The sequence below is a fragment of the Teleopsis dalmanni genome, chromosome 2, assembly GCF_002237135.1.
Source record: "Teleopsis dalmanni isolate 2A chromosome 2, ASM223713v2, whole genome shotgun sequence".
NCBI classification, from domain to species: Eukaryota; Metazoa; Arthropoda; class Insecta; order Diptera; family Diopsidae; genus Teleopsis; species Teleopsis dalmanni.
Genome location: NC_051847.1, coordinates 189,636,458 through 189,650,032, shown reverse-complemented (window position 1 = coordinate 189,650,032; position 13,575 = coordinate 189,636,458). Strand labels below are relative to the sequence as shown.

General features: G+C 27.9%; 1 protein-coding gene across 11 annotated transcripts in view; it reads right to left on the bottom strand.

Moving 5' to 3' along the window:
* Window positions 1–837: 837 nt before the first annotated feature.
* Window positions 838–13,575, bottom strand: part of LOC119678548 (F-actin-monooxygenase Mical) — an 84,858-nt gene continuing 72,120 nt past the window's right edge. For 7 of the 11 annotated variants that reach the window (XM_038090427.1, XM_038090426.1, XM_038090429.1 and 4 more), the window contains 7 exons: window positions 12,014–12,172; window positions 7,508–11,953; window positions 7,105–7,137; window positions 3,239–3,602; window positions 2,875–3,082; window positions 1,059–1,145; window positions 838–989 (listed from right to left, as the gene is read on the bottom strand). In XM_038090427.1, coding sequence (XP_037946355.1) covers window positions 863–989; window positions 1,059–1,145; window positions 2,875–3,082; window positions 3,239–3,602; window positions 7,105–7,137; window positions 7,508–11,953; window positions 12,014–12,172 — 5,424 coding nt within the window. In that variant the 3' untranslated portion in view covers window positions 838–862. Of the gene's footprint in view, window positions 990–1,058; window positions 1,146–2,874; window positions 3,083–3,238; window positions 3,603–5,987; window positions 6,095–7,104; window positions 7,138–7,507; window positions 11,954–12,013; window positions 12,173–13,575 lie in introns of those variants that run through there. The other 4 variants (XM_038090428.1, XM_038090435.1, XM_038090433.1 and 1 more) reach the window with 4 other exon arrangements.

The window sequence follows — 13,575 nt, the reverse complement described above, 5'->3', positions numbered from 1 at the left end:
ATTATTATAATATTATATATTATAATAATATTATAATATTTTATATTATTATAATATATGTTATAATATTATTATAATAATATAATGTTATCTATTATTAAAATATTATATATTATATTATATATTATTATAATATTATATATTATATTATATATTATTATAATATTATATATTATATTATATATTATTATAATATTATATATTATATTATATATTATTATAATATTATATATTATATTATATATTATTATAATATTATATATTATATTATATATTATTATAATATTATATATTATATTATATATTATTATAATATTATATATTATATTATATATTATTATAATATTATATATTATATTATATATTATTATAATATTATATATTATATTATATATTATTATAATATTATATATTATATTATATATTATTATAATATTATATATTATATTAATATTATATTATATTATATTATATATTATATTATATTCTTTAGTATAAATAACATATCTGCATTTTATTTATGTGAATACGAAGAATATCATTTCCTATAAATCATTCTTGATCATCGTTATTTATTTTTATTTTCAATTGAGACATTCAATTTTTGTTTACCTAATAACATAATGTGATATTCAATAACAATTGAAAATGGTTTCCAACATATAAAATTAAATTATTTATATTTTAATGATCATTTCATAGAAATTTGAAAAATGTGGTTCTATATCATCATTTCTATGAATAATAGTTTTATTAGTAAAAGAAAACAGCAACTAGATTAGCTAACAACTAGATTAACTAGCAAAAGATTTGTTGACTTTAAAACGAAAGACTCTATATTTTGATCCAATGATTCTTGGAATTATATTTGCAATTTATAATACTCACTGCAATTTGATAAACGCGAATTAAGTTCCTCTTTCAATTGTGCATGTCTATGTTCCAGTTGTAGTTCTTGTTGTCTTATTCCAAGTTCTTCATCACGACGTCTATATATAAACATAAAAAAGTATTAATATATAATATATATAAATCTATATTATTATTAATATATTTACTTTAATTGAGTAACATTTCGCCATATTTCTAGTAATTCTTTTAATAATTTTTCATCACTATTGCCAATGTTATTTGAAGCTTCCAAACTATATAAAAAAAATATGTATATAAATATGTTTGTATGTTAATGTTTTAAATTAGTAATGCATATATAAAAATGAATAAATATTTGTGGTAAGACTCATTATAAAATGCAGTGCATTAGTACAAATAAGAACACTACATCTAATAGAACTTCTTTGTTTAAAAAACTATAATAAAATCGTTATTATAATTTTTGCTAATGAAAACATAATTATCTAATTGTATCTTTAAGAAGAGATAGAGAGACAATATTATACAATATCACAATATCTGCATATTTATTTTTATTTACCACTTTTATTTTCTTTGCTTTCAAAATTGAAAACGTTGGTTTAAAGGTTTTCTACAGAATTTGTTCTTGAAAAATTTTTTTATTTTTGCTTTTCAAGTGCTGTTAACTGGCACTTTTCATTTCATTTTTGTTTGTTGTCTTAGCACGGTTTAGTGGCATTTTGTTTGTTCTTCATTTTATTTGTAAGTAAATATTCCAAATAATTTTATTATTTTTTTGCTTTTTAAGTGCTGTTAACTGGCACTTTTCTTTTGATTTTTGTTTGTTGTCTTAATGCGGTTAAGTGGCATTTAGTACATATAAATAAGTACTTATTACGAAAGTATCTAACGTTCTATTATTTATTGAATCGAGAGACAAATCAAATTTGCTTTATTATTCATCAAACGTCTGTTTGTAAATGATCGTAAAGTTTGATAAGATACTTAATGCCACTTGTCTTTCATCTTTTTCAACATATGTTCGTCTATATAGCACAGTAAAGTAACTCGCTTTTTGATACTCTGCAAGAATTATTTAACTGAATTGAAGATTTCGAAAATTACTTCTATTACTGTTTTTATTGTATATGTTTATGCAACAGTAAGAATGTAAATAAGTAGAAAAAAAGCTGAGTAGATTTATTATGTTTGGTTTTTTTTCTAATAAGAATTTCAAATAATGGAAACGAAAAAGAAGCACACTTTGTAGTACCATAATTTATACTTAAACAATTGTGAATTTAGTTTAAAGTACAAACTAGGTCTGTTCCACCAGCTACTCGTAGTAAAACAAAAGTAAAGTACAAACTGAGAGCTTAACACAAATAAAGTGCTAAATTACGCTTTTTACATAGATTTTCATGGAACAGCTTTGTGTAAAGTCTGGTGGGAACACCAGTACCGTGCAAATAAACAATACAAAAATTTAAATTCAAACAAAAACAGCTGATTCACACATCAACTCAAATTGTACTTGAAATAAAAAGTACGAGTAACGTCTGTGTAGTATTTTCAAATTGCGACAGGGATGTTACGCTCTCTCAGATGGTCTCATTTACTCGAAAACTTGTTGGTGAAACGTACTTGTTTATACACAGTGTTACTCATAGTTATTACGAGTAGCTCGTGGAACAGACCTATTATAAATTTATCGTTACTTATTTTTATTTTAGTATAAAAATAATTATAAATTTTATTTTTTAATTTTTTGTAATTGTTTTGCTTTCATGATGTTTTGAAGTTTACGTTTGTGAAGTCTTACTTTTGAATTGTACAATGGATTTTATTATAGGTTTTTTAAATATTTAGTCAAAATATTATAATGTACTTCTTACAGTTAATACTATGTAGATTGAATGACTGTTATAAGGTCTTACTTAAAATTTACTCAATTGATTAAAGAATAAATAATTTTTAATTAATTTATTAATATATAATTAAACATACGATGCTACTTACTTTTCTAAATTTTGTTGTTCTTCGCCACGTAGAGCCTTCTCAATGAGTACTCCACGTGCTTCCAGTTCTTTTAGCTGTACTTCAATTTCTTCCTGTTCTCGCTGAATTTCTTGAGCGATTCTTAATCGCTTAAGTTCAGCTTGTCGTACAGCCTTAGATATGGCACGTTGCTTTTTATGCTCTCGCGTCTCGGTAGCGTAGCTCTCATCTAAATTATATATTAAGTACAGTACAATTAGTTTATTCATCTTTATCGCATTTTATTTTATTTAATTTATTTAAATATTAATAAAAAATATAAAATATTTTTATGATTAACATTAAACAGAAATTAATTATGATTAACAAAAAATATGCAACAAACCATCTGATCTCTGGTAGTGAAGTGGTAGCGGCGGAATCGGAGGCGGTATTTGATCTTCGGCGTTTTGATGAATTGATGATGCACAATTTAATTTATTATTTGCAAAGTATAACTGCGGACTGGATGATGAAAACGTTGCACTTGGTGACAGTTTCTTGTTGTGTTTGTTGTTAATGTTATTGTTACTGTTACTGTTTTGGTGGCTATGATTGTTTCGGGTGTATGTTGTTGCCTTATGATGGATGCATTCTTGTGAGTTACTGCGTTCATGTGGCAACTTCGTTGCAATGGTTTTTGTTGGTGTAGTTCTGGTTGATAATGAAGTTGTTGTTGGCACAGTATTCCTTATAAATCCGTCCTTATCCTGATTTATTTTATGTTTTAATATTTGTAAATTTTTTTATTGAGTTTTTTTTTTTGTAATGCAAAAAATGATTAGTTTTTTGGCGAAATAAATTTTGAAAATATTTTTATTAAATAAAATTTAAAGAGTGTATTATAAAAAAAGTGTGTTTTGAAGAGAAAGTTATAAATGAATATGTTTTAAAGTGTAAAAAAATATGTGTGTAGTTGGGAGGAAGAGCATTGTGCAGCGTGGCAGCATTAGAAAAAAAATTAACATATATGTAAGAAATTTTCATTTTAAGGATTTTTAGTTTCAAATTATAATATAAAAAAAATATATTTATTTACGAAATCATCCATAATTTGTGATTATTTTACACAATAAAGTCATTAAATGAACGCTCGATATTCTAGCACTATCTTGCATATACTCTAAATGGAGTAAATGAATACAAATAGTATAGGAAAGGATATTTTTAAAAATAACTTAAATATTGTAAAAGTATGGAGAGATACAAATGTGAGACACCTTACCAGAAATAATTGCACTAATTTTATTTTACTTGTTCTAGTATAAAAATAGACTAAAAAATAAAGTGAAGATTTGGAAGGAAACGCAGAATTTACAGTTCATCTAATATAAATTATTTATAAAATACCAGTATGAATAGAATTCTTTCCCTGACAGTAAAAGTCACATAGAAGCCCCTGAGCTGTTATTGATATCAGTTGAAGATATTATTAAAAGGTGTACGACTTAAGTAAGTTTACATAATTTTAGGTATTTATTTATTTATTTGAATCTAAATCTAAATTTAATAGTTCCTTTGTTATAGGAGAGCTCAAAATACATCAATATCTTATTGGACAAGTCAGATATATATATAGATTGTATTATTTTTTTCCAAATCGTTAAAGGTAATCCAAATTGTTTTATATATTTTTTATGGCATAATAATACTCAAAAGATTTTATAAATTCTCTTTAAGGAGTTTTTTTTAATAAAACTGAAATAAGTTTTTTTTAAAAATTGATGTCTATATATAATAACACCTTTCTTAAACAGCATTCGAATATAAGTTCATAACACTAAACAGTATTTGGGTCTTCTGAATAAGTTTTTAAATCACAGTATGAAATTATAATTTTATATATTTAATTGGATATATTGAATTTATATTGTATGATATTTCATTTCTTTAGCATACGATTATTAAAATACCACAAAATGGTAAAGAAAGTAAAAAATTCAAGACATTGGTAAGTAATATAAATCCAATAAAAAATATTAAAAAATTATTATATTATACTTTTAAAAAAAGGTTTTTTGAAAAATAGTGAACTACAACAACAAAAATTATTTTTATATTATATTAATTTATTGAGTTTATGGCTGACCATACAGTTGTTTCGAGTATTGCCAAATACCTATCAACAGTGGTCTTGGAAATAATTCTTGTATTTAATTTGTAAATAATTTTTCAAGACTGCAAGTACCAGGGATTAAACTCGTGCCCTGCCATATTAAAGCTCAGAGTCAGCGTTCATTAGCCAATTGACCCAAAGCCGTACTTTACTTTTTTGTTCGCACATTTTTCTGGATTTTTATTAATTTGCTGTGAAAATTTATTAAAAAATTCACTTGTTGTGTTATATTAGAACGAAATCATAAACCAGGTGTAAAATAATTAAGTTTTAATATATTTTTAATTATTCATAAAAGCCAGACACATTATAAATAAAAAATATATTTTTTAATTGTTTCTAGAATACCGAGCGTATACTAAACTGTAATAAATTGCGTATAAAAAATGTTTGATAAATATTAATATAAATATAAATTGTTTTATTTATATTAATTGTATTTTATAGGTATACGTATAGTCATATTAATCATATTTTCAATATTAACTCTTGTTTGTAGAAAATAGTAGAATCACATTTTTATTAAACACTTTTAAAATGAATAATTCTTAAATCGGAAATCTATATTCATGCTTCTCTAGTTTTAACAGATGGAATAAAAAAAATATTTATATAACATTTTCTATATATATGTATATATATATGTATATTTACACATATACATATGTATATTTGCAAATATTTTTTAATAACAGATAGAATTCTTAGAAGGCCACACCAAAAAAACTACATTTATTATTTTTTTTTTTGTATAACACATATGTATATATTTTATTATGAAAGAAATTAATAAAAATTTAAAGAAATATTTTGCTATAAACAATTAAATAATTAAAAATAAAACAATACAAAACAAAAAGTTGCCGACTAATGGTTCACATATTGGTACAAACATTCGTTGTTCTTTGTAAATCACAATAACAATTATTAAATTATAATTAAATAATAATTAAGAATTATTTATTTATTTAACATAACAAATATATTTAATTATTTTCGCTAAATACTCGAATGCATATGAACGTTTAAAAATTCATACATATCGCAGATAAATCGTTACTCAAATCATAAACTAAATTATTTTTTCTGTAAAAAGGTAAAAAAAAAAATAAAAAACTATATAATATTGTGGTGTATAAAAAAAACGTGGTGAGTATTATATTTGGGATTAAAATACTTTTAATTAACATATATGGACAACACAAACATTTAGGCAAAAACGGTGCTGTTATAAAATATTAAGAAAATAATATATAATTAATTTAAAAAAAAATTAAGTGTGTTGAAAAAAATATTATAAGCAGCTTGTGCAAAATTTCACTAAAAACGATGAAATACTTATGGAGAGCAAGGCTATTGTGCACCAAAAATTGAATATGTGTACAATATACTTAAAAAAATTTTTTTTAATGAGAAAAATAAAAAGTTAAAGCTGCATAAGAGTTCTAACTATAATTTTAAAAATATACAAATTAGCAAAATAATTATTATTAATTATTATAATTTTAAAGTATTGATGTTTTCTATATGGAAGAGAAATAATATCCTAATGTCGTTTTTGGACGTTCTTGTTGTTTTTAAGTAGTTTAAAATATTTTAAGATCTCAATTTATTAAAATGGACTACAAATTTATATGATTAACTACTTTATGAAATATTTTACTGATTTTACTGAACTGTTTAAATGTTATTAATTACTAATGAAAAAGACAACAAAAATCAAACTAGGGAAAAGTTGTGCTAAAAAAATTTTTCTTGTAAGCTTCTCAACAATATAGTTTCAATATCGAAAAACAAATTTATTTCTTGAATGTCTGTGAATGATTTAAAATTTTTTTTATCTACCAATTGTCGACAACTTTAATAAACAACAAAAAAAAAAAAACCAAAACCAACTTTTTTTTTGCTTCAAAATAAATATTAAAATAAGCAAATGGGAATTAAGTGCGTCGAAATATTAAATATATTAAATATTAAAGATATAAATATATTAAAAAAAAAAAAAATTATGCACAAAAACGTTGGAAAATGGAAGCAGTGAATATACAAATAATTTGTTTCACAGTACAAAATTACATTAAAAAAATTAATCTTACACCAAAACCCAAAATCCTGACATCGGAAAATGACTGCAAAAGTTAGAAATATGTACAGATTTTTATATATTTAGTTACTTCACAATAATGAGATTATTTAAAAAGCATGCATTATGTAATTAAAAAACATGAAAATAAATGATTTTTTTTTTAAATATGAAACTATTATAATTTTTTTTTTTTGACTCGGAAAAAATACAAAATATTTTTTTTTCAGATTTTTTTTTTTTTTACAATTTACTGCAGAATTTAATATTTTTTGCAGCAGAAATGATTTAACAAAAACTACACTTAAACAAACACCAAAACAAGTAATTCAAAATAAATATATATAATTACATATATATATATACAGAATAACATAAAAATAAATCTACCCATAAGAATTAAGTAAACTACTCACCCTAGATTTTTCCTTTGATTTGGGTGAAATGCGGAAACGACTGAACATACCATCGGTACTACCAGACGCAGTAGTGCTGCTGCCGCTAGTATTTGGACGCTCTGCCGGTGCAGAGTTGGTCGCACTAGCAGTAGTATTATTTTGTTCTTTCTTATCTTTATTATTGTGACTGGAGGAGGACGAAGAACTCTTATGGAAGAAACTAGACAACGATTGTATAAGACTTTTTCTTCGTTCTGGATCTTTTGGACGCCTACTTGATTTTGTTTTTGTGTTAGCTTGTGCACTCGTAGAGGAGAGCAATATATTTGGATCCGAAGTGAAATCTGCTGAATTCGCTACTGTTGCAGTTAAATGATCTTCTGTTCTGGCATTCTGTTGATGATTAGCTATAAAGACTAAATCATTCACACTTTTCGATGTACTCATCTTACGATCACGTGCACTTAGATCGTGTTCTACGTTTGCCTTTGGTTTTGTATGCATTTGATTGCCAGTTTTAGAGTCCGTTGAATTGCTTACACTGTCAGTTACAGCTGTTACCGAATTTTGCTTAACATTTAAGTGTTCCACTTGTAAACGTTTACGTAATAATTGCATTTTCTCTTCAGGACTCAAACCTAGCTCAGTGTTTGATTTTAGTCGAGCTCGAGCACGTGCTTCACTACGCAGATTTTCTGTTGATGTTGTTAATGGATTTTCAACAGTTGGTGTTGTGACTGCTGCATTGCGTCCACGATTTTGTCTAACCGGTGCAATTGGTATAGGATATTTAATATCTTCAGCTGTTGGGAGTTCTGTGGTGTTATGCTTATTGTTGCTGCTACTATATGTAAATGAAGGTGTTTTATTCAGCTTATACCGTTCTAAGGCATCTAATTTTTCTCCATGTATGTGCTCACTAATAGGTCTTTGTTTATAGGCATTTGATCGATTAGTAGTCATAATACCACCAGTGTTGTATGCCGAAACATATGTTGCTGAGGTTTGTATAGGAGTATTTTCTTTGAAGGCAGTGCTAGTCGCGGTAAGTATGCGCTGAGAGTTTGTGCGATTATCTGCATTACTTGCTGCCGTTGATACATGGTAATGCGCTTTGTTTGTGCAATTGTTGTCATCTGTCGATTTTGCTGCTTCTATTTTCGGTGTAGGACTTAAACTTGATCCGCTGCCATAGCCGCTTGTGAGCATATTGCGCTGACGACTGCGATGTAAACGTTTCTCAGCATTTAATTGTTTTTTCGACTGTAGTTTATCCATGACTAAGTCATGTATCAGGTCCTTTTGTTTAGTGCGTTCTTTGGTTATTTCCTCCAGCTTTCGTGTTAATGTTGGTATTTCAGGTACCCTGTTTACATGTGTTGTGCCGATTGCAGGTGTTGTCATTGTTGTAGTCTGAGAATCGTCTAAATTTTGCTGTAGTCTGTTTGGCGGTGTCGGTTCTATCACAGTTTGTTGCGAATTTTTAGAAATTGCTAGGACAGGTGCTTCACCTTTGGAACTTTTTCTTCGTTGTTTTCGAGACTCTAACGAATCTCTTGCTGTACTAATTTGTGTAATTTTTTGTTGTAGTGCACGCACATATTCATAGGAAAGCTCATCCGAAAGTTTACTTTGTGCATTTTTCACACCCGCAGCTGAACCATTACTGTGAACTAGTGCGGAGTTTTCTTGTGATGATTGGCGTGATGGCGTAGGTTTACTTGACATTGTGTTCGATGTGCTAGAGGGTGTGCAAGTTGATTGTGATGTCTTAGGTTGTTTTTCAGAACTGCTTGGTGTTGAACCTCCACCAGTTTCCGGACTCTTGCCTGCTATACGTTGCGCAGCTGTTGGTTCATGCATTTTTGGAGAAGAAGAATCAATAGGACTAGTAACGACAGTGAGTGCATCACTTTCCTCTGTTGTTGTTTTCGCTGTCACAGATGAAAGTTGTGCTTGAGAGTTAGGAGTAACTATACAAAGACTGTCATCGTCAAGATCATTCAATGTACTTGAGTCAGTTAAAGATTGTGTCATAATAGAAACAGATTGAGTTAATGCCTTATCATTTAATATTGTAGCTATTTGTTGCGATGGATGTTCATTAACTGGAGTCTTAAGCATATCTTGAGAGTTATCCTCAGTTTGCATTATATAAGCGCCTTGCTCAATGTAATCAATACCAAGCTTTTCATCACGTTTCGTTGTGATTGCGCCATATTTATCACTACTTAACTGTTGTGAATAACTGTTGAGTTTGTGACTTGGTGTTTGTTGCGGAGTAGTTTCAATAAATTCAATATACCCACGATTGCGTAAAAGTGCTGTGTTTGTAGCTGAATAAGCTTCCGCGCATGAACTCTCCGAACCTGTGTCCATGAATTCAATATCATCAATATCGATAGACTTGAGTATGCCCTCAAATTCAGCAACAGGTGCTGTTTTAGCTACTTCAAACATAACTTCACTTGTTGTTGGCAATTTAGTCGTATTTGATTTTCTTTTGCCTTTTTTGTTACGTTTAATTGTACCTTTATTTGAATTCAGCACGAATTCCATATCAATAAAGTTCTCAGATATGCAATCATCTGCTGTCCAATCAGACAACTCCGTTTCAGTTAGCGCATGGCCCGTACCAGTCGGTTCTGTTTCCGAATCGGAACCTTTTGATAACAAATCTGCCGTAGGAGTTTTATCATTATCTATTAAAGGAGAAGTAGGCGTACAGAGATTAGCAGTTGGTGTGGTGGGCGTTTTTTGACTTTTACTTAGGTTCAATGTAAGTGGTTTGATGACTTTCGTATGCTCTGCAAATTGCTCAACAACCAGAGGTAAATTTTTCAAACTTTCAACTTTATTTTCATTTTTGGTATCAAATTTTAGGTTTGCTGGTTTTATTTTGGGTGGTCCCTTTTCAGGTAATGGGGGACCTTGTTCTGGTAAAGGCGGTGCTTGTTCTTTTGCTTCTATAATAGTACACTCAGCTGGTTCAGGTGTAGCAGTAACAGGTTCTACATCTAGTTCTGCATCATCTTCCACAACGGTAGTTTTTACTGCAGGTATCTCTGGCACTATAATACTTTCACTGTTATTTGTGTATTTACAATTTAAACTGTCATCTTCATATTTATTATCAGCTAACATTAAATTATCAGTTTGCATAAGTGTTCCGGTTACATCATGAATTTCAACTCGTGGCACTTGATGACTACCAGTTTGCGTATCTGGACTAGTTGTAGATTCCAATATATAATGTTGAATATCTTCTAAGCTAGATGAGTTTGAAGTGCAACTAGAAGCAGTAGTGGAGGAGAGCAGATTTTTACGAGTATGCCAGGGTATAGTAGGTACTTCAATTTGTAAGGTATCGTTTTCATAGTGTTCCTCTTGTTTCTCTGGTGAATCTCGCTTTTCTTCATCGTCTGAATTATTCAGCAAATTTTGTTGATCTTCTGCAATTGCGTTGGAAATTCGCTTAAACTGTTTATCAGCGTTAACTTCGTGTTCTATGTGACCTAATAAATCGGGTATGTGTTCTTTTACATCTTTTGATATATCGGGTTTTGCATCTGCTATAATTATATTATCACATTTCTCTGGCGAACTAACGGTTAAATCAATAATTTTATTGGTGTCAGTGGCAGTGAGCACAGGGATAATATTTCCATTTTGTGAAACCGATTTAATATCAGCAAGTTCTTTATTAATCTTTTTGGGCGATTCAATTGCGGTTAAATCGATAATTGCTTTTATTTCTTTTTCTGGGGTAACCAAATCAATTGTTTCAATTATTGTTTGAGTATTAACTGTTGGTGTTGTTGGGGTTTTTTTGCTTATTGATTCAAGCAGTGTTGAGTTTATACTTTCTGAATACTCCATACCTTTGTTGAGCTCATTTTTGCTATTAACGTAAACATTTTCCTTTTCGTTGTCTGTAGAAGTGGTGGAAGAGGCTTTTTGTATAGTAATCGCTACACGAAGCTCATTCAAAATGTTACTAGTAGCTGAACGTAATATTTCATTTTTATTATTTTCTCCCAATTTTGTCCGGTCTAAAAATGTCTTCATACTTGGACTTACATCACTGCTAGGATTTAGTAGTTTTTGGCATTCCGATATATTTGATTGAAAACTACGTATTTTTGAATCTAGTACTGAGGTCGAACCTGACTTTTGTATTTTATTACCACTTACTGCCTCGCCAAGTAAATAACGCTTCTTTAGTTCTAAGCTCTTTTTGGATGCAATACCTTCAGTACTGGCAGTTTTATTAAGTAAATAATCACCTGGACGGGGGTTTTGTAATGGTGCACGATTACTATTTAGAAGTGTTGGATCTACTTGAACTAGGGGCTTAAATTGTGGCTGTGGCGGTTGATGTTGTGTTTGATATTTTGCTAAATAGCTACCTTCTCTTATATTGTGTTTATTGCTTGTTGAAGTAGTTATTACAGCTGATTTTATCTTAAATTAATGAATTTATATTTATAAATTTATTTATGAGATTAATGTATATGCACTTACCTTCACTTTTGTTGGTTTTTTTATGTGTGTATCATCTATAAGAATTTTTGGTGCTTCTCGAATAACTTCATCGTTTTCAAACTCTGAGTCTGTGGATATTTCAGTAGCAGAATTGAGTTCAGCTTCATTGGGTGATGTTGTGTCTGACTCCGTTTGAACCTATAAAGTAATATTTAAACATTTATTAATTTTTTTTCTTATTTAATTATTTCAAAATAAAATGCAATTGCATTAAATGTTGATGAAAGCAAACGAAAACAAAACAAAACATTTTATTTCTTCGAACATAATTCTTTTAAAAGGCAAAAAATACATGCAGAATGTAAAGTAAAAAATTTTTAGTTTGAACGATATCCTTTGAGGTACGATCCAAAAAGGCTTCATAATTTTTATGTTAATAGAACGAATGAACGAATAAAATATTTAACAGGACGTGTCACGTAGCAGTTTAAATATTAGAAAGGCTCAACATAAAAAACGTTATTTTGTTTGGCTCATATCAATAATTTGTGTTAATACCTTCATATATATTAGCGCATTATTATTATTATTTTATTTTAGCTATAAAACAGTTTACTTTTCAATACTGTAGAACTGATACAATTTTTGGAGCAAAAAAGAGAAAAATTAATTCATATTTATGGAATTCATAGAGATCTTCATATATCTTTTCGATAGTAATCCACTAGTTCTTCAACATGTGAACGTATTATGAGCACTTCGAGCTAGATCAAATGAATCGAAAGCTATATATTCGAAAACGGTCAAGCAATTTAAAGTTATGTTGATTTTTCAAAGATTTTCGAACTTTTCGAAAATGTTCGAAGTATTGAAAAATGTTCGAACCGTTGATATTGTTCGAAATGTGCAAAGATGGTCGAATTGCATGAACAAATAATTTGCTGTATGTTTAATATAATTTTCGTTTTGCTTTATACATACATATATGTGTAACAGCAAATGGTCGAACACAATATAGTATTCGAATATTTTCGAATTTCTCGTTGTGCTCGAATACTCGAAACATCAAAATGCTAGAAGCTTTAATGTTAGAATAATGCTTGAATCTTAATAATATACTTTATTCAGTATATAGAAAACATACTATATATAAAAAACATATATATAGAAAACATATATAGGCTAAATATTATAGAGGATTTCAAGAAACAATTCCTATATTCAAATTATTTTATGCAATTAATCCATCGAGATTATATTCTTTAATTTATTAATAAAAAAAAATATTTTTAGGTATTGTACAGAAAAATATGCTATTAGAAATCTATCAAGATAATCAAGTGAAAACTTTAAGAGAACTTAATGTAACATAAGACAGACAGATATCTATCTAGTAACAATTGTTTGTACTCTGGATCTAGTGAAATGTTATGGTATAAAATAATATTTACATAATTCTAAAAAGTCTTCACATTAAAGCTTATAGAAAGATATCTGAAAAACAGTTCTACCGTATTGAAGATATTTTAGTAGCACGATTTCCGGAACAAATTTAATTTATCTTTTACCTTAAGAGATCGTACCCAGTTGAAAATCTAACT